Below are 22,226 nucleotides of genomic sequence, written 5' to 3'. Positions count from 1 at the left end.
ACTTGTTTCTGTTTTATGAAGTTTTCAGTATTTACTTATGGATGTTGTTTGGATTTTAAATTTTTTAAATTTGGTGACATATTATGATTCACTGTGCTGCTTCATTTTTTAAATGGCTACTTTTTTTATTGTTAGCAAAAAAGGAATTGCTAATTATTGGCAATTTCGCAGGAGAGCCAGGCGGATAAAGTGAAAGTACTTTTTTTCTATGGCATGATCCAATACCTTTATAACAAGATTTGATTTTTCTCAGCAGGTTTTAAAATTAAAAATAAGTCTGAGGAAAAATAAAGCTAGAACGGTTAGAGTAGACCGAAGGGTACCCCTTGTATTATCGCGAAGTTGTTGTTTCATTTATCGCCAAGTTGTTGTTTTATTTATGGTAATCTGAGTAGCTGAATGTTATGGAAACCCTATTATGACATAATCGGTTGCCATGATTGCGGTATATTTTGAATTATGGGCTGTTTTGCAAGGGTTTCCGGTGTATGTCGGTTAGGAAGTACATTGCTTGTTTAGAGGGTAGAATGGCTGAATGTAATAAGATTAATACTGAAAAGCATAACAAAAAATCCTATTTCAATCTCTTCATGAAACATATTGATAGAAAAGAAATTAAAATATGCTATAAAACGAAATTTAAATCTCCTGTCTGGAATCACTCTTTCAGACATGAATATCAAAATTACCAACAATCATTCGCATGCCGCATACGAGATGTTAAGTTTCAATCAACAGTTAGACAATTTCAACTACAAAAAAGGCAATTAATAAAACTTACCCCGCTTCTTCACTTTGATTTTCATCAGATTTTATCTGAGTCATTATTTAGTTCTAATATCGTTTCCTCGTAAAAGTATTTACTGATATGTCAACCACACACAACGGGGTTTTCGCTAGGAATAACACGGTTTTAACAGTCACAGTTCATGTGACACCAACGAAACAATCATCTGAAAGAAATATTACGAAAACATTTCATCAAACAAAAGAAAAAAAAGTGAGAATGAAATGAATAAAGATACCCAACATTAAAAATTTAATAAAATCTGTTAGGAAAAAATATAAGTGAAGAATTCAGGCATGTAATCAACTTGGTAAGTTTGATAAATCGGAAAAGATATTTTACCCTCTGTGTTTGCTTTAAACGACTGGAGAGTTTTTTTTATTCACCTTTTCTTATTCTAACATATAATTGAAAATGTTCATTCAGAAATATTTACAGAATACTAAAGATGAACAAAGATCAACCTTAATTAAATTATCTTCAGATGCATTTCTTATTTCAAATTAAGAGTTATTATAGCTGAACATTCCTACTATAACGCTTAAATATTAATATAGTATAACTGTGATGATAAACGATATAAAAGCTTAGAATATGGAAAAAATAGGTTTAGAAACAATATTTGTATTATCGTCCGAATTTTGAAATTTCTCATATGAGCGTTGGTGGCACTTCGAAAATCGTGGAGCGCCGCCATTCTTTGTCTTGACATTCGAATTCAAACTTTTCAGCCGGTTAGTGAAAAGTTTGTTTATTAGTAACGGATTTCCTGATGGATTGAGTATCGTCTAGGTAACGTTAGTTTACTAATTGCTTCTCATGTGTATTCAAAGAGTGATTCATTGCTGAAAGGAAACGTTGTTTTGTTTTGTTATATGCATTTAAATTGATTTCTTTGCTACCTTAAATATGGCGGATTTGGCCGATTTAAGTGATGAATGGGATATGGATGAAGTCCCGCAAAAAACTCAAAAAGCTAACAAGAAATTATCAGTGGAACGAATTTATCAGAAGAAAACTCAGTTAGAGCATATTTTACTGCGTCCTGATACGTATATTGGATCTGTAGAACCGGTTACACAGTTAATGTGGGTTTACGATGAAGATGTTGGAATGGTCAATCGTGAAGTCACATTTGTTCCTGGTTTGTATAAAATATTTGATGAAATTTTGGTTAATGCTGCTGATAATAAACAAAGAGATAAAAATATGGATTGTATCAAAATTGAAATAAATCCTGAAAAAAATCTCATTAGTATTTGGAACAATGGTCAAGGAATACCTGTCGTTGAACATAAAGATGAAAAAATGTTTGTTCCTTCTTTGATTTTCGGTCATTTGTTGACTTCATCTAATTATAACGACGATGAACGCAAGGTTACTGGTGGAAGAAATGGTTATGGTGCAAAATTGTGCAATATTTTTAGTACAAAATTTACAGTTGAAACAGCTTGTCAGCAGTATGGAAAAACTTTTAAACAAACATGGACTGACAATATGACTAAAACAGAAGACCCTAAAATCGGGTCTTTTAAAGGAAGCGATTTTACTTGTGTGACATTCTACCCAGATTTAGCGAAGTTTAAGATGACCGTTCTTGAAAAAGACATTGTTGCGTTAATGACAAGGCGTGCTTTTGATGTAGCTGGATGTACTCGAGGTGTTAAAGTGTTTTTGAATGGAAAAAGACTTCCTATAAAGGGTTTTAAGGATTATATGGAATTATACGTGAAAGACAAGACAGATGATCAAGGTGATCCACTAAAGATAGTTCACGAAGTAGTTAATGAAAGATGGGAAATAGCTGTCACCTTGAGTAACCATGGTTTTCAGCAGGTAAGTTTTGTTAACAGTATAGCTACGACTAAAGGTGGGCGACATGTTGATTACATTGCCGATCAGCTAACTTCGAAAATCGCTGAAGTAGTAAAAAAGAAAAATAAGGGTGGAAAAGCAGTGAAGCCTTTCCAAATTAAGTCGTATTTATGGATTTTTATTAACTGTTTGATTGAAAATCCAACATTTGATTCTCAAACTAAGGAAAATATGACTCTCCAAGTAAAAAGTTTTGGATCAAAATGCCAGTTAACTGAGAAATTTGTTAATGCTACTTTAAAATGTGGTGTTGTTGAAGCTATTGTTCAATGGGTTAGATTTAAGGCTCAGACAGAGCTTGAAAAGAAGTGTAGTGGTAAAAAACACTCAAAACTGAAAGGTATTCCAAAGCTTGAAGATGCGAATGATGCTGGTACCCGAAATTCAATTGACTGCACATTAATTTTAACTGAAGGAGATTCAGCTAAGTCATTAGCTGTATCTGGGTTAGGTGTTGTTGGTCGTGATAAATTTGGAATATTTCCTCTTAAAGGTAAAATCTTAAATGTACGTGAAGCTTCTCACAAGCAAATTCTGGAAAATGCAGAAATTAATAATATCATCAAAATCATGGGCTTACAGTATAAGAAGAAGTATCAAACGATGGATGATTTAAAGACTCTGAGATATGGCCGCCTAATGGTAATGACTGATCAGGATCAAGATGGATCTCACATAAAAGGACTTTTAATCAACTTTATTCATCATAATTGGCCTGATCTGTTGCGTCTGCCATTTCTTGAAGAATTTATTACCCCAATTGTTAAAGCCACAAAAGGAAAAGATGAAAAATCGTTTTACAGTCTTCCAGAATTTGAGGAGTGGAAGAAGGAAACACCAAATTGGTCTTCATATAAGGTAAAGTACTACAAAGGTTTGGGTACTAGTACAGCTAAAGAAGCAAAAGAATACTTTTCAGATATGCGACGCCATAGAATACAATTTCACTATGGTGGAACTGATGATGATAATGCTATACAGTTGGCATTTAGCAAGAAAATGGTTGATATGCGTAAAGAATGGTTATCAAATGGCATGGAAGAAAGGAAAAGAAGGCGGGAGTTGGGTCTGCCTGAAATGTATCTATATGCTAAAGGTACAACCAAAATAACTTATAATGATTTTGTTAACAAAGAATTGATTTTATTTAGCAACATGGATAATGAACGATCTATTCCTTCGGTTGTTGATGGCTTAAAACCTGGTCAGCGTAAAGTCTTATATACTTGTATTAAACGAAATGATAAACGAGAAGTTAAAGTTGCTCAGTTAGCTGGGTCTGTTGCTGAGCATTCAGCTTATCATCATGGTGAACAATCATTGAATGGAACAATCATAAACCTGGCTCAGAACTTTGTAGGTAGCAACAATATTAATATTTTGCTTCCTATTGGTCAGTTTGGTACTAGGTTGCAAGGCGGCAAAGATGCTGCAAGTCCCAGATATATTTTTACTATGTTGAGCCCTTTGGCAAAACACATATTTTCAAATCTTGATACTCCTCTTTTAAAACATCTATATGATGATAATTTAAAAATTGAACCTGAGTACTATGTGCCAATCATTCCCATGGTTCTTGTAAATGGAGCAGAAGGTATTGGAACTGGATGGAGTACAAAAATACCAAATTATAATCCTAGAGATATAGTAAAAAATATTTATCGTATGCTTAATGGTGAAGAGCCTGTAGAAATGAAACCGTGGTTTAAAAACTTCAGAGGTACCATAGAGCGTTTAGATAATCAACATTATGTTGTTAGTGGTGAGGTAGCACTTTTGGGTGATAACAAAATTGAAATTACCGAGCTACCCGTTCGCGTGTGGACTCAAGCATATAAAGAAAGCGTTTTAGAGGTTATGTTGCATGGTACAGATAAAACGCCTCCGTTCATTACAGATTACAAAGAATATCACACTGATACCACTGTACGGTTTGTAGTCACTATGACACCCGAAAAAATGGCTGAAGCTCGAAATCAGGGATTGCATAAAGCATTTAAATTGCAGACAACAATAGCAACATCTAGTATGGTATTATTTGACAACAAGGGTTGTTTACGAAAGTATGATAGCCCAGAACAAATACTGAAAGAATTTTTTGAAGTTCGTTTTGCATTATATGAACGAAGAAAGGAATATTTGGTTGGAGTTCTTGAGGCTGAGTCACTAAAGCTTAAAAATCAGGCTAGGTTTATTTTGGAAAAAATTGAAAATAAGATAACAATAGAAAATCGTAAAAAAGTAGAAATGATACGCACATTGCAGGAAAGGGGATATGACTCTGATCCTGTCAAGGCTTGGAAAGAAGCTCAAAAAAACTTGGAAAATGATGAGGACCAGCCAAGTTCCGATACCGAAAGTGAAGTGGATTCTTCAGGTCCCGATTATGATTATTTGCTTGGCATGACTTTATGGAGTTTAACTCGAGAAAAAAAAGAAGAGTTGTTGAAGAAACGAGATGAAAAATTGAAAGAACTTGAAGACTTGAAATGTAAATCACCTTCAGATTTATGGAGAAACGACTTAAAAGAATTTGAAGACGAGTTAGATAAAGTGGAAAAGAAAGAAGATGAAGATGAAGCAGATCAGCCAAAGGTTAAAGCAAAGTTAGGTGGAGGTAAGAAACGTAAGGTAGCTGAAGAATCCAAGCCTTCCATATTTGGTGAGAGAGTAATGCCTATTATAGATGATGAGTATAAGAAAAAGTTTGAAAAGAAGCCAGCAGTTCCTGGTGAACAGAAAAAAGGTCGAAAAAAGAAAGATGCAGAAATGAAAAAAGGTGATGATGATGACGACAAAGATGGAGCACTTTCTTCATTAGCAGAGAGAGTTGCTACTCCTGAGAAGAAACGCAAGGGAGCTAAAGATGCCACAAAACAACCCTTAATTAAAACATTCAAAAAATCTCCTGCTACTAAAAGTCCTAAAAAGGCAAAGAAAAATCCATGGTCAGATTCGGAATCAAATGAAGAGATATCTGATGTGTCAGATGTTGACGCTGATGATTACATTCCACCTGAGAAACGAGAAATGGCTCCACGCAGAGCTGCTGCAAAAGCTAAATATACTTTTGATAGTGATGAAGAAAATGGTATGAAAGATGATGATAGTGCTGATGAGGCAAAATCTACTAAGAGTGAGAGTGATGTGGATTCTCCTCCACCTGTGAATGCTAATAACAAAGTTTCTGATCAACCAGAAGAGCGTCTGAATGGTGCATCTTCACCTATTATATCTGACAGTGATGACAGTTTTACTGCTCCTACTAATACAAATGATAAATCTCATGATGATATATTTGATTCATTATTAGGAGCTAAGCCTGACAGCAAACCTAATAATGAACCTCCTGAAACACAGAAATATTTTTCAGATTCAGATAGTAATTCTGACTCTGAGCAAAGCAAAAAACCTATAGCAAAAGCTGCTCCAAAGAAAAGACCGAGAAAGAAAAGTGATGGAAGTTCTGATGATGATTTTAAACCACAAGCTAAAAAAGAGACTGTAGCGAAGGAAAAAAAAGCAGCCCCAAAAAAGAAAGCAGAAGATGGTGTTAAAAAGACAGCTCGTCCAAAAGCTAAAGAAGATGGTCCCAAAAAAGCAGCCCGCCCAAAAGCAAAAAAACAGAAGAAAGATTCTGACTCAGATGATGATTTTGGAGATAAAATGTCAGTGGATGGAGATGATTTGCCTACTCAGGCTGTACGACAGCCTAGAGGAGGGAGAACCAAGGCACCTATTAAATATGATTTTGGTGATGATTCCAGTGATGGATATTGAAGTGCTCAAGTTCATATCTGTACATCTTCATGTGAACTGTGGCTGTGTGGAGTTTATTTTAACCTTTCAACTCATCTGTGATTCAGTGCACCTTTGACCAGGATTTGTAAAGATTTTAAATGAAAAAATACTTTTCCCAAGGTTAAATGGTATTTTATTGCCTCTTTTTTAAACTGGTATTGTATTATAATTATTTATCTTACAATTTATACCATTTCGTGAAACAGATTTTTTCATGATTATCAAGAGTATTATGTGTTATTTTTAATTATTATTCAAACACTTAGAAAATGTTCATTTTAATGTTTGGTGAAGTAAGTATTCCTCTATTATTGAGACTGGATTCAGAAATGGATGCGTGTGTGTATATTTGTACTTATGTATATATATGTACATGTGTGCAACATACATACATTTCTAAATCCAGTCCCGACAACAGAAGAGTACTGTATTTTCACCAATGAACGAATTTTATGCTTTCATTCTTTTTTTTTTTTTTTTTTTTTTTTTCTTATTTCAATTGAAGCACTATACCAATGGCATTAAGATCATTCTATTTAAAGAAGACGAGTTGAAAGATCTTATTATTTCTGTGTAAAAGGATGCGCAGCAGCATTTATGATTGTAATTGCATATGTTTATTGCACAATGTTTTATTATTTAATTACATCTTGATTTTAATCGTTTGTAATACATATGTGAGCACAGTAAGAGTAACATTTGATCCTGAGGTATGGGTAGTTTATTTATGATATGAATACATCATTTTTAAATACACTGAAACAGATTTTTATTGTTATTTATAGATTTGCAGTAATTTTTGCTCAAGGTAAAATTCTAATGACAATTGTTTAAAAAGTGCATTATGCAGAACTTTTTTATAAGCTTCTAATAGGAATGTATTTATTTTTCATTTAAGTTGAAGTATATATTAATTCATAGATTTAATTTGAATTGTGTTACTACTGCAGCTATATCATAATGTATTGTAGTGTGTTTTGGCAGTATTTTTCTGTTAAGTACCTGTCACAAATTTTAGTTTTGTTTATATACACAATTGAAAACAGTAAAACACACACATACTTGGACCCAGTTTGTGTTAGCATTGTAATTCGATGCATGTTTGCCTTTTTTGTCGCAGGTGCATCATAGAAAAATACGGAAAATACTGTTCTGCCATATAACACTATGGCAGACGGAGGTTTTCCAAAATAAATCTGATGAATATTTAAATGATCAAAATATTTTATTACTTTATTTTGAAATATAAAATTTGCTTTTTAAATTTTTTTATATATTGAATTTCTGTATAAATATGCATATAAGCAGAAGTGCCAAGAAAGTGACACTCATCTAATAATGCATCATTGTAGGTCTTGTATAAATAATAGTGATATGGAGCTTTGAGAAACTGCAGTCAATATATGCGTGTGAAATCATTTTTCAAAAGCTGTGTACAATTTTTTTTTTCATCCATCAGAGATAACATCCTATTTGATGTATCTCTGATCTGATTTGATAACAGCTCTGATTTTATTCTCAGTGATTTTGATGTTATCTGTGATCAAACGTTTGTATTGAATTTAAAATATTCATGGATATTTTTCAGGTTCATCAGATTTGGAAACGCATAATAATTTCCAATCTGTGCTAATCAGATCTGATGATTTTGCATTTAATTAATCGACTTCATAATTTCAAAAAATGTTTTTCGTTAGAAATATAAAAAGTTGTTAATAACACAGCTGTTTTCTTCATTTCAACTGAAGACGATTTCTCATTTGATATCCCTCCCTATAAATCTATTCAATTTTTTAACTATTGATCACCAGATATTAAATGAAATATTGTGAAAGCTAAATCAATGATTAATAAAATGTAAAATGGGAAAATTTAATTTTTCTAAAGTTATTTCTCAGCATTACCTGAACTGCATTTAATCTGTGGTACAAATTTATTTTTAGTGATTACTTAACTATCATTTAAGAGGTGAGTATTAATATTTAATGTTTCTTCAAATATTTAAATATTATACTATTAATTTTACTTATAGTATTATATGCACATTAATTACAAACTATTTTTATTAAATTTCAAAATTATTTAATAAATAAAAATTTTTAGAAAATTACAAAATGATATGAAAGAGCCAAAACACTTAAATTAAAATTTAGAATGATGAGTTAAGTATTATATTTTATTTTAAAACCGTGTTATGTCAAATTTGTCAATTGAGTCTTATTTGCAGATATTAGTTGGTTTTAAATTATAAAAAGTTTGTTTTAAATCATGACTTCTCAGTCCATTCTAGATTCAATAAAATTCTATATCAGTGGTATTCAAACTTGATGCAGTTCAACCCCGAAAAGCAATTTTATAACTCCAGTCAAACTTTTAGTTATATACAATCAAATCAGACTTTTTAGGATTTTGAAACATTCTGTGACCCCAGTATAAATTTTGCCAGCCAATAGTTTAAATACTGCTGGTCTATATGGCATATCATTATCAGAGACCATGATACTTTATTGTTTTCATAAATTTTTTTAAACATGGGACCATTCTTAGGAAATATACTGAAACTGTGGTATCATTATCTCCAGTCCAGCATCACTATTTGTTACCTTGGCCGATTAAATATTGCTATTATATACATATATATGTGTGTGTGTGTTTAGAGACTATGGCATCACATCTGCTTAGTCTGTTGGCTGATTGTTTGTTTGACCTATTGCCATTAGGTCTGCGAGACTAGTTTCTGCATTTTGGCGGCTTGTTACTATTTTTTTCAGAGTTTTGATATTCTTGATTACATCCCTTAAGCTATGTTTATATTCAAACTGTCTATTTCCTTCAGGAGTGGAGGTATGAAACAATTAAGATTTGTCACTTTTTTGGCACATTTATTTATAATTTGAATGTTATAGATACATTTATTTGAACACCATGTTTTTGCCATCCTGTGTTTATCTTGTAGCTAATTTACTTTTCATCTAATTATGTGTTTCATAATATTTCACAAAAGTTTTCTTATATGATAGGAATCCGGCAGTGTGTTTGTAGTGTAATTAAAAGTTCAGAAGTTTCTATGAGTGTGTACATTATATTAAAAAAATTTTTTTTTTCATTATTAGAATTATCCATATAAATGTACACATATTATCTGGATATGGAATGTATTAAACTAAGTTCTTGATATGTCATTTCAGTTTTATACCAGAAGAAAATTTATAAAAGTAGGTGTTAGCTAGAAGACTGAAAGGCTAATAAATACTTGCTCTTCAAATCCTATGAGCAAACATTTTTAGTGAAAATGCATTTGTAATATTTCTTGAAAGAAAAATTGCTTTAGGATTATTTTAGTATTTTCATGTAATATGCTGATTGGGAGAGAAATTCATTAATATTGAATTCCTACATCAGAAATTATAAATATGATGTTTTGCTTTGGTCACAATATTGTTTTTGGAGAGTGCTTATTTGTTATGTTATTTATAATATATAATTATCATTGACTATTGTGAAACATCCAACTTTTATAAATACCATTTTATGCATATTCATTTCTCATGCATAAATTTCATTACATTGCATTATGTATATTGTGTATAATCTAATTGTATCCATTATATAACCATGTCTACATTTTCATCACTTTTTAATGTCTCATAGTTATCCATTAGGTAACCATCTCGGAAATTTCACAGTTCATTAAAAAGTGGATGTTGTCTGACAATTAGTTTCAGGATTTGTGTAATTTTCTGCTAGCAGTTAATTTGCTGTAGTCTGTAAAGTCAGAGTTGTATGTTATGCTGATGTTAGTTCATACCAATAATACTGAGAGAAATCTGGGTGAACTGTGTAAGTGTAAAGGTGTTTATATTTTTCATCCATTTCATATGCTGTTAGACATTTTAACATCATTTATTTGAGATTGTTTTGTGCTACATGTAACAGTAACTTCTGTCATTTATTAAAAAATATACTATAAAATCTTTTGGCTAGTTCTTCGAATGAATTCTTTGTTTTGTTAAGACACCTCAGACATTTAAAGAAAATTTAATGTGTGGAGCTTTTGATATAATATACCGTAAAATAAATATCTGAAGATTAAGCAAACTTATTTGTATAAAAGATTACTGTTATCATCTAGCCCACTTCTACTTAAAACATTAAAACTTCCAAGGAGGAATCGTAATGTGCAGTCACACTGCAAATATGTCCGGACAAGTATCTGTTTGGGAGGGGGTTGCTGCATGCATACTTGGATTAGCATATAAAAATACTTTTGAGTGACTTGTTAACTTATCAATATTTTTCAGTAAGGTTATGAATAATCATAAAAGTACCTAAATAACTGTATCAAGAGTTGCCAACACTCCTGATTTTCTACTGTACTTCCACCAACCCAGTTTGCAACATTTCTTTTGACTTTCTCTTATTCTTAAAATTTCTCACAATTTTTTATGTAGCTTGGCTTAACACTTCATTATTTGCACCTTGAAAAGTGAATTTTGGCATCTGAAAGTGCTTAGTTTTTCTCTTGATTGCATTATAAAATAGAACCAAAGTTGTTTCATTACTGAGACATTATGGTATGGTTTTTCTTTGTTTGTGAGAGCACATACAAGGTGTGACACAAAGAGAAAGAAAAAATGAGACTGTGTAGCTTGAAAACAGAGTGGAGTTGGCAAAACCTGTTTTGGTGATGTCATGCCACACACCTCCTCTCTCCATCCAGCCAGTTTCGACTTAACCGACCATGCTAGTGGGGAGTACTGCATCATTGTGTGAACACATGCAACTGCATTCTGGACAACCGGCAAAATGTCTAATGTAAAAAAACCGAACAGCTAATTAACATCATGTTTCTTGTGAAACTTAAAAAATCGGCCACAGAGGAAACATTTCAAATGTTAACCGAGGCTTATGGAGATGAAACTTTGTCTCATACACGTGCATTTGAATGGCATAAGTGGTTTTTTCAAGGAGAAGAGACAGTGGGGAAGATGCTGGGCGCCCAGCACGCTCATCATGATTGAATGAGTTCCCAAGTGGTCCTGTTAATCAATACTATTACATTAAAGTACTAAAAAGACTTCATGACAAAATTCGAGAAAAAAAGGCCACAGTTGTGGAGTGATGGATGGCTGTTACAGCAGAACAACGTACCCACTCACACGGCCCTATCAGTCAAGCAGTTTCTGACCACCAAAAATATTACTGTGATGGATCATCCTCGTTATTCACCTGATTTGGCTCCATTCGACTTTTTTTTTAATGCCTTAAAGTTAAATCTCATTCAAAGGGAACCTATTATCTCAGCTGAAGAGGTTTAGACAAAAATGAAGAATCTCCTGAATAGCCTTCCAAATACCTCGTTCCAGCAATGGCAGCACCGAATGCTGAAGGGAACTACTTTGAAGGTAATAATATCACGTAGAACTGATTCTGTAAATACAGTGATTTATGGGACTTGTCACAACCCCTATGTCCAAAAATGCTGTGCTGTAGTTCTCCAATGAGCGTCTAGTACTACTGTGGTTCATCTGGTATTTATTAGCTTATGAGCACAAAGCAATGAGGTTATTTCGTTTGTTTCACTACTAATTGCTGCGATTTTCATGTTCTTTTAAGAAATTCCAATCCTTTGTCTTAGATATGTGTGCAAAAACAGTAAAATTGCAACCAGATGACTTTACTTCTATTATTTCGTAAAGGGAATATAATATATTTGCGGTGTGTATTGTTTGTAATTTCTATTTTTTTTACTTCTCATGCTGGAAGGGCCGATGTTCTTAAACATTTGCATGCACAAGGACATGAGTAATATATAGAAAAAATTTTCTCAAGAAACAAAGGACCAAAGAGTTATTAATGAAGAATGCCTGTTCTATGTTTTTTTATTGGAGCACAACCTGCCACTGAATGCACCGGATCAAGCTGTAGCAGTATTTAGAAAAATGATCCTTCATAATGAAATCACCAAGCAAAGCAAATGCACAGACAAAAACAGTAGAAATTGCAAAAGAAATTAATAGAAAATTAATTTTCTGTTATTTATTGCATTAAAATTGCTCCATTTTGCCTCTACAGATGGAAGCAATAATACCAATGCAAAACTATATAATTGTTATTTCTTTCTTTAATCCAGAGTTTTCAGAAATTGAATTCTGCCCCAACTTTAGAAGGAGACTTGACAGGCTGTAACATAGCACAGCTAATTATTAAAACTTAAAAGAAAATCCACAGGACTTTATGTTGACAAAGCAACAGTAATGGTAAGCTTGAAGACTGGTCTTGCAGTTACAAAAAAAGAAAATTCAAATTTGCAAATTATAAGGTACACCTCTCAGCCTAAAACGGGGCAGTGTCTTCACAAATAAGTGTGGATGAATAAATTGTTGATATTTATTATTATCTTGGAGAAATTGAAAAATATACGTGGACACTGGTTATTTTAGAGAAAGGTTTATCTAGAATCTTCAATTAATGGAACCCACTTCTTACACTTTTTGAAAAGAAGTAAATGCTCCTAGAGTTAATATAAAATCCTCTACTGAAAATTATACAATACCTTAAGTAAATGGAGATGTAGTTACAACTTTCACTGCTGATACAAAGTTCTGTCAAAATTAAAAAAAAAAAAAAAACTGCTCAGCAGGAGAAACATTTTTTTTTTTTTATTACTGTAAGTTTATTTCATGAACAACAAATATTAATGTTTTTGCCTTCAAACCTTAAGAAGGCTTTTTCCTTTTTGGTATGCTCCTTTTTACCATCATTCAATGTTCTTAACACAATTCTACATAAATTCATGTTTTACAATCAATGATTTGTCAACTGTTTAAATACATTTTATCAAAGTTAGTAAAACCAACTTTTGTTTCATCTTCTAATTCTATATATCATGTGATTTATGGTAAAATAGAAAATCAGAAAAAAGATGAAGATTTTGTAATAGCAGCTATAACTAACTGGCAGAGGAAGACAAAAATAAGTTTTATTTCCACGAAGGTACTTCTACCAAGTATATGATTACGTACCATATAAACTTCCAGTCAACAATGACGTTATTTTACATGCTGAAATTTCATATGTTTCATCTCTAGCAAATACATCTTTTTCTGATATAAGATTTTCTGAACACATTTCCAATTTAATTTAGTTTTGAAAAATTGTATTGATGTTGCAACTGATAAACTGCTGTTGCAGTTTTGTACTTTACAATGAGGAAACGGAAAATGTTAAAACCAACAAGGATTCATACCCAAATAATTGCGAGTTTACCGTCTTGAAAATTCCCCATAGTAATGCAGAATGCAACTGCATGTTTAATATGTTTCACTCATAATTTTAAAAGTCAAACAAGAAAACTCCGCATTATATTTGCGTATTTTCACAGGACTAGTTTCAATGGCTAAATTTAAATTTTGGGTTGTTTATTCTCCTATTAATAAAATTCCAAGTTCCATACTCAAGGACCCCCATTCCAGATATGAATTCCTGGAATATTTACAGGATTCCTTACCAGTATGGTTTAATTTACATTGGTCAAACTAAAACCCTTATCTCATACGATATTTGTTGCCGGAACAAAACGTTTGGTGGAACAGTTCTGAGAAATGCTCTTTGGCGAAATAAGGTTACCATCTTCACTTGGTAAACAGGCTGAAAGCCAAACAAGAATCAGTTTTCGCTCAGATTGGCGAAAGTGACGTTTGCTTCTTCGTGTTGTTTTGTATCGCTCGCACTCTTTTTGTTTTAAATTTTATTGTTAGTAATGAAATAATAATAGAAAGGTGATTGCTATCAATTTAATCACTTTGATCTCCACTCTGGCTCTTCAAGTAACAGATAAACACACTTCTGGTTATAGCAATCAATTATATCAGTAATAGCCAAATTCTGTATACACTAATAGTTTAAAATGTGTGCTGAATAAGCCTATTCATCAGACATTACTTATGTGTATTTTCTGTTGTCTACATTCCAATGAAAATTTGATGGCTCACTGAAAAATTTGTGACCTGGTGAAAGCATTTTCTTGACTAACTTTATGGCTCATAATTACTGTTCTGTCCATTCACACAAACAAACAGACAAAAAAAAAAAAAAAAAAAAAGACCTATGACAAAAATCTATCTGGCTGATATTTACATCCTCACAGCCAGCAGATACTATTTAGCAAAATGAAGATCAAATAAAGCATATGAATACATGAGCAATCAAACATGTGAGAGTTGTTTACTGTCCCAAAGAACACTCTAATATACCTAAAACACATTAATTATACCAACTCTAGAAATTAGGTGGTGTACATCATTAGTTTGTTTTATGTGATTACGGCATAGCCTCGAGGGATATCTGCCTAACAAGAGGGATCCCTTCGTAGAGGATTTTTTAAAACTGGCTCGTATATCAGTTACAAATGGGAAAAACCAAGAAAACGCCCATGTAGCCAGCCCGTTCGCAGCATTCTAACCTGAGACAGAACTACCAGTGTTCAATGACGCTTCGGTCACTAGTAGGCCCGTGCACTTAGTTGGAAAGTACAATTCATTATGTAAACAGACATGAAGGTGATAATCAGTTGTGCACTGTTAAGTAATCAAATGTTATAAATGCACAGCTGTTACATTTCTTATTATTTATTAGTCATGTTTATATTACGTAAATCATAATTATGAATTAACCCAATAACAAAATGTGTACACTCTTTAGTATTCAAATGCTCATCAATTATTTTTCAACTGATTATTAAATATCCATAATAATTTGCAAAAACTGATGACTACAGTTGGTGCCAATTACATGATCATTATATGAATTAAAAGTAATTTCAAATAAACTTTTTGGCAATGTTCATTTTTGTATTCATACATACATATATATACACATCTAATAAGTCTTATATTTACATACAGATAGAGAGATACGATGGTTTAGAAGTTGTTAATATATATTTATTAGTATTAATGTAATGAATAAGATTTATATTAATGAATGTATATACAAATGTTTTTCATCATGCATAATAATAAATCCATAAATTTCCAATGTTTCATTATGTAGCATTTACAATAAAAGTATAGTTCCTATATGTATTTATAATTCAAAAAGTATTTCATTAATAACATGAAAATAATAGACAAATTTAATGAGTATTCTCATTATTACATAAGCTATGCTTTTTTTATGCATCTTTTATCCTGTTTAAAATGTGTCATTTATTATGCAATTAACAATTTAAAAGATAAGTAATTAGGAGAAAAGCTGCACATATACAAATGGATTTAAAAAAATTATTCAACTTAAAACTTAAGAAATAAAATTCTATTAATGATAATAAACGATCAGCACGAAATACGAAAAATTTGGCGACGAACAATTTGTAAACAAATCCGAACTGCAAGAACATCGTAAAATACTGTCAACTCTGAAATTTCCATGATTATATATTTAATGAATATATAAATATTTTTAAAATGACTATTATATTACAACAAAACAGCAATAATTAAATCGGCCTCTATTTCCACCGTGCATGACTTCACAGTGAGAGCCATCGCCATATTGAAAGTTATTCGTGATCCTTCAGAAGCAGAACTTTCGTCTGGTTGAATGTTCGAGGAATACGTCTCCAGCCGGAACATTTTCGGAAAAGTTTTAAAATGTCGCTCGTAGCCGGGACATGTTCCTCCTAGCTAGACGAAACATCTCTCGGAAGCCTCCCACTTAAAGCAGTGCTACTAGAATCTCGTTTCTAGGAGTTCTCCCGCATAGCCGAGCGCGTCCCTAGAAGTGATAGCCTCTTAAGACAGCCTTAAAATTCTGCGTTAAGGAATATGAGGCATATGTTAGAAAAAAGGAAACGCAGAAGTCCTCTGTTGCCCAGCATTGTTGATCCGAAAACCACACTTTCAATTTTTCTGCAGTCAAAATTATTTAAAAAACATTTTCCATTGGTGAATTAATTTTCTAGATCATTTCACATTAAAAAAAATCATTCTGTTCTACTTAACTTAATTCCAATCAATCTTTGCCTTCGACCTTTAAGGAAATTATGTTTTAGTTCTCGTGTCATCAATAGATGGCGCCAGTAGCTTAACTCCTATTCAGTGATTTTTATCTTATCTAGTTCATTTGCGCTTTGGCAGCTGAGGATGATAGTTTGGTAAAGCTATCGAAACTAGTCCTGTGAAAATTTGCAAATATAACACTGACTTTTGTTGTTTGACTTCTAAATTAATACTTGTTCAGTGTGTTATTTTATATTAATTATTTCACTCATGTAATCATTAAGTTCTGAAAGTCAAACCTTTATTTTTTTAAGAGACTGTATAGTCCTCCTGAGACTCTGACGCCTTGCATTTATAAGTATTGTATATTTTAGGCTTATCGATTCTCTTTTATTTCGTATAGTTTTTCTTACCCAGAGTCAAGCTTAATTTTTACTTTTAATCATTATATTTTTCCATTTAATTTAGAAATTTAATTTTTCACTTTTTTCCCCATCGCTTTTTTTAGCCAAGTGAACATTGTAAGTACACTGCAAAAAAAAGGGGGGAAACTTCTATATCTCCCATTCTACTGGGTTGATTTACGAAATTCAACTTGCATTTTTCATGTGTCGAAAGCGCCACTTAGGATATGTATTAGGTTTATATATAGCATTCCAATATAGCTATTTTGACATAAATTCCGACTTTTTCTGAAATAACATGCCATTTTTTTCCATATTTCAGTTCTACGACTCAAGTTACGCCAAACTACCAAGTTTTGTAAAAGTATCACAAATAGTTTTTAAAAAATTAGCTCCTCAATATTAATTGAGTCGGGTATATATTTATTAATCTCTTTTTCTTAATTAAACTTATTTGATTCTTCCTTTCATATTTTGAAATTCAGGTTCATTCCATATAAAATTCATCCATTTTTTATGATTTATTTTTTAAATTTGTATTTTTGAATAATTTTTATAAATTTTTCAAAAAATTTTGAATTATAATCTCTAAAATCTTTACCATCATCTTAAAGTAGATGTATTTCTAAGCATACCTGCAAAAAATTACAGTTTTTTTATTCAAAATTTCCGAAGATAAACATGAATTTATATATGGGCGCGTTTTGAAATTTGGCATATGTGTTGAACGCAATAAAAGATAAAATGTGGTTTAGACACTTTGCTAAACTTAATTGAAAATAAGAACGATGTGATTTTTTTTCACGCATGTAAAAAGGTAGGAATGAAGTGCCTTTTTTCCGCTCTGGCATAATGGAAAGAAAAGGCAAATTGGATGCCATATATTAAGAAGTTTGCCAAGTGAATTATTCTTGGCTCAACTGAAAAAATTGCGGCAAGATAAATTTTTGAATTTCTTCGTAAATTTCACACCAAATTTTACAAAATTTAATATCCAGGCATAATTTGAGTCATAGAATTGAAATATGCAAAGAAATTGGTATGTTATTTCAGAAAAAGTGTCAAAATACCTACCTATGTTAGAACAATGCTATATATAAATCTAATATATATCCTAAGTCGCGCTTTCAAGACATGAAAAACGCAAGTTTTGTCAATCGACTCAGTAGAATGGAAGATGTCCCCCCTTTTTTTCCCACAGTGTATCTATAATCTGTTGAAATAACTGCGTGTGGCATAGTAAGAAGCAGTCATAAAGGCTTTTCAATTCTGGCCCAAGATTAAACCTTGAAAAGAGAAGATTTTGACTTCTGTATTACAGACTGAGGGATTTCCTATTTTAGATGAAGAAATAATCGTTCTATATTCTTTCTGACAAATTACCATGGAACCAAGACATACTATTCAAAGAACCCAAAAGGATGGATCCGAACTCGATGTTGTAGCCTTTCTAGTAGTGAGGAACTACAATAGGCCAATGGCTGGTGATGGAAAAAATGGTATATTTAAATCTTTGTACAGTAGAAATAGGAGGGAGGGGGAAGTGGCACTGCCTCTTTCGTTTTTGTCATTCGTATATGGTGCACAGCAAATTGGTAGAGAAACTGCCATTGCTTAAGTCCAAAAGAAGAGTGACACAAGGACTCATTACAATGGCATCTACTGTTCCCAAGACCTTCTGATATACCATATGCATCAAAACGCAGAAGTATAGAGTTTTCAGTATCTGACAATATTAGAAGACAAAATAATGGAGCACACTTTTTGTTAAATCCAAAGGCATTGTTAACTATGTTCATCACAACCAATTGAATCAATCCCACATTCTTAATACTCTCTCTGTAATTTTTTTCGGGGGGGGGGAGATAAATGTTTTTATGATTTCTATAGTGAATGGCATTTTTGGATAAAAAAAGGATTATTCTGTTTTAAGGAATAATATGCCTCTAATTGAAGGCTGAGGTGCGGAGCACATGTATACAGGCGCCTAAGCTAAAAGCCTCATCCTTAATGTAACTCACGGCAAAATAGCATGACGTTCCTAGCATCACATGATTGATGTTGGCAGAGAATTCCAAAAATAAGGTATTCTCACGAGATGTTGCGATGGTGAGAGCCATTCGTATACCATCTCCGGAGAAGAAGGTAAACTGCCTAAGAAATTGAGAGATTAGGTCCGTAACATATTCGTGAAGATTTCCTGTTTTTCTATTGGTTAGTCCTGGAGCGCTTTTCTAAATCTATTCTAGTCTTCTGATTCTGCAAATTTTAAGAGTAACATTGCTGCTTGAAATCCTGTTTGTAGTTTTTCAGCTGAATTTTTTACCACTCTGAACTTTCCAATACAGGATATGATGGCAGTTAGGAACGAGTTGATTTTTTTGGTCTTGGATCCAATTAAGAGCATCGTTGAGGTCTTTCGGCTGGGGAGGGGGGGTGATTTTTCCTTGCAATTTCTCGCTGTATGTGGCTTGTAGGGGTTTTTTCTTCACTGGGGTTTGGGCTGTCTTTGAACTGGGAAAGTTTTCTTCAGAAAATTCAGGTGCTTTCAGCTGGGGAGGACTACTTTTCCTTTCAAACATTTTCATATACTCGCTGCAGCCCCTGTAGCTGCTCACGTGGCAGACTCCTCAAAATATGCACTTCGGCTTATCCTCTGGCTTCATGTTGCATTCGTTACTTCTGTGCTGTTTCCCACACTTCACACATCTCACCGGATTACTGCAACAGTATTGAGAGTGTCCGAACTGCTGGCAGTGGTAGCCTTGTACTGGTCTTTTCTTGGGGTTGAATTTTTCTATAACGACGTTAAAGCTGAACATTTTATTGAGCTGGTGGATCTTATTTCCTTTGGGTGTTCTTTTGAGTTCCAGGAGGTAGATGGGAAGCTTGATTTTTCGTCCTTCGTGGCTTTTGTAAAACTGTTTAACTTTTTCAATAGGGTAATTCCAGAACTTCAGGTCTTGAACTATGGCATTTTCTTGAATAGTTGCGGGGAGGTTCTTCATGATAACACGGATCGGTTTCTCGAATTCAAATTGGTAGGAATGGAAGGGTACCTTTTTTTCTAAAAGGAGTTCGTTCATCAAGCTATAGTCAGTCAGGTTCTTCGTATAGACAAAAATCAATTTTCCTCTCATCTGTGATTTGTGGGCTTCTGCACAGTGTATCGTTAACATTTCGCCCAACTTCATCTAATCAATTTCGTCTTGCGAAAATACAATCGGTGGAGGTGGGTTCACATTGTTAGCTTCTCCTACGGGGCTTTCCTCTGCTATTTTTCTGAGTAACTAGACTCGGTTCTCTTGCGGTATCTCCATAGGTACTGGTTTTTCTTGAATTTTTTTAGTCTTCTTGGGGAAAATCCAATTACCATCCTTACCAGGGAGAGTGGCGTTTTGGTCTGTTCTCTGTCTCTTGCTGTTTAGCTTGGAGGTTTTCTTTGCATAATCCATCGCGAAATTGCCCACTTCTTCCGAACATTTAGCAGCCCTTAATTGTTTTTCGAATTCCCTGTGGTGCATCGAGTGTTCAGTTCCGAATTCCTGTAAAAGCAGCTGTATTTTTTCCTCTCCATAATTCTGCATTAATTTCTGTATTTTCCCCCCTTGGGTTCCTTCCTCATTCGCATATTCCTTCTCTGAAACAGCGTTATCCTTTTTTGCTTTCACGTTTTTTATGAGTCTGGGGCCCTTCAAAAATTCTTCATATTTTGAAGTAGATGGCAGCGAGAAAGTCGCGAGTCCAGAATCCGTACAATCGCTGACTTCATCATCTGTATTAACTACCCTAAAAAAGGACATGCTTACCGCATAACCCAAAATGTCACTCTCAAAAGTCAAAGAAGTGCTCAGTCAAAAACTAGAAGTACAGTTACCGACCGCCTACGGGACTGGGTCAGTTCGTAGATGTTATATATCAAAAATCTTCTAATTGAAATGAATAAGTGAAATAAAAATTAAAAGTTTTCCTTTGTATTCAACCTGTTCCTTACTAGCACCACATTATATGGTTAGAATTATGTACCAATGGGACTTAAATAACTTTAAGACCCAATTTTAAATTTTTTTAAAAATCTTAAAACTCTAACATTTTTGTAAATTTAATATGAAATGTTTCGCATGCATAAATTTTTTAAAAAAGAGTTTCAAACTTGTTTTTTAAAAAATAAAGTAATTTGGGACATAAAGAGTTAAGAGGTGCATTCCATTATTCTACATAATAATTAGTTTAACATGTAGTACAAGTATATTTTATGCTTTAACTTATGTCATCCATTATTTTATGAAATAACTAGGTATTTCATTAAAAAAAATCTTATACTTTAGTGCTATCATGTAAACAAATTCTAGGAAAACTGCACAAAAGAGTTAGAAATAGCTAGATTTCATCATAGTTAATCATAAATATGAAGTACTGTGATTATTACAATTTATTCACCATTTATTAAATGGAATTCTGATACCAAAATTTGGTATTTTGAATATTTACGATAAATATTATCTACCAGCTGTAAATAAATTTAAGCAAAATTTCAACAATTAATTACAGTTCGTACATTTTGAATAGATGGCATGCTTGACAGGGCAGGACAGCATTAGCATAGTTTACCGCATTCAAAAAGTGAATTATATTCAACTAATACAATATAATGCATACTTTGTTCTTATACAATTATAAATGAATATATACTTTTAGATCAAATTATATAGCAATAAATTTCAAGAAATATAAGAAGCAGACATGATCTATATTTAGAAGATACTTTGAAGCAATACATTTAAAAAAAAAATGTAGGAACATAAAATAGATCTTAAAGATTACAGTAGTTTGTGATAGCAAATAATAAAAATCAAGTAGTTTCCATACACAAAGCACATAAAAAAAATTCAAATTTGAAAGTTTGTACTTTGAAAACAAATGTTAAAAATTACTTCAGTAGTTACAAATGCAAGAGTGAAAAAAGTCTTAATTTTTATTTATAAAATACTAATTTTATCTTTGTTCTAAACTTTTATATTCTTAATATATACAACATCTTTCAAGAAAGAGAGTCAGAGAATAAGATTTTAGTTTATCTCACTATTATCAAAAAAGAAAGAGAGAGAAACAAAGATTGTAACTTTTATTGAAAGCAGATTCTAATTTACCTTTTTAATGAAGGAAAACTACATGATCAAAATGATTTCATTTTAACATTTTAAAACTTAAGTGTGCATTCCCAGCCAGTTTTATTTTAACTATTTAAGTTAACATTCTATCAGGCATTAACTATACATCTAGTTTAAATTTCTTATGTTTTCAGATATAGAGATTTCAGTTTTATTCTATATTATACTAACCTCTTTTAAATAAGGT

At 32.4% G+C, this 22,226-nt stretch overlaps 2 protein-coding genes across 5 annotated transcripts in view; one reads left to right on the top strand and one right to left on the bottom strand.

The window, feature by feature from the left end:
• LOC118194866 (DAZ-associated protein 1-like) overlaps nt 1-965 on the bottom strand; it is an 84,118-nt gene extending 83,153 nt beyond the window's left edge. Inside the window, exon 1 of one of the 4 annotated variants that reach the window (XM_085814936.1) lies at nt 782-965. In XM_085814936.1, coding sequence (XP_085671062.1) covers nt 782-825 — 44 coding nt within the window. In that variant the 5' untranslated portion in view covers nt 826-965. The remainder of the gene's footprint in view (nt 1-781) is intronic. The other 3 variants (XM_035366079.2, XM_085814935.1, XM_035366078.2) reach the window with 3 other exon arrangements.
• A 502-nt stretch (nt 966-1,467) lies between these two features.
• Nucleotides 1,468-10,439, top strand: Top2 (DNA topoisomerase 2). The gene has a single exon (XM_035366076.2). It carries the CDS (start codon nt 1,697-1,699, stop codon nt 6,440-6,442), a length of 4,746 nt encoding a protein of 1,581 aa, XP_035221967.2. The 5' UTR covers nt 1,468-1,696; the 3' UTR covers nt 6,443-10,439.
• The last annotated feature ends 11,787 nt before the right edge of the window (nt 10,440-22,226 follow it).

Source organism: Stegodyphus dumicola, chromosome 4 (genome assembly GCF_044657685.1).
Source record: "Stegodyphus dumicola isolate Sdum_Otavi_A_Nest chromosome 4, ASM4465768v1".
Taxonomy (NCBI): Eukaryota; Metazoa; Arthropoda; class Arachnida; order Araneae; family Eresidae; genus Stegodyphus; species Stegodyphus dumicola.
The sequence above is the reverse complement of the archived record's forward strand: the minus strand, read 5'-3'. Positions and strand labels throughout refer to the sequence as shown.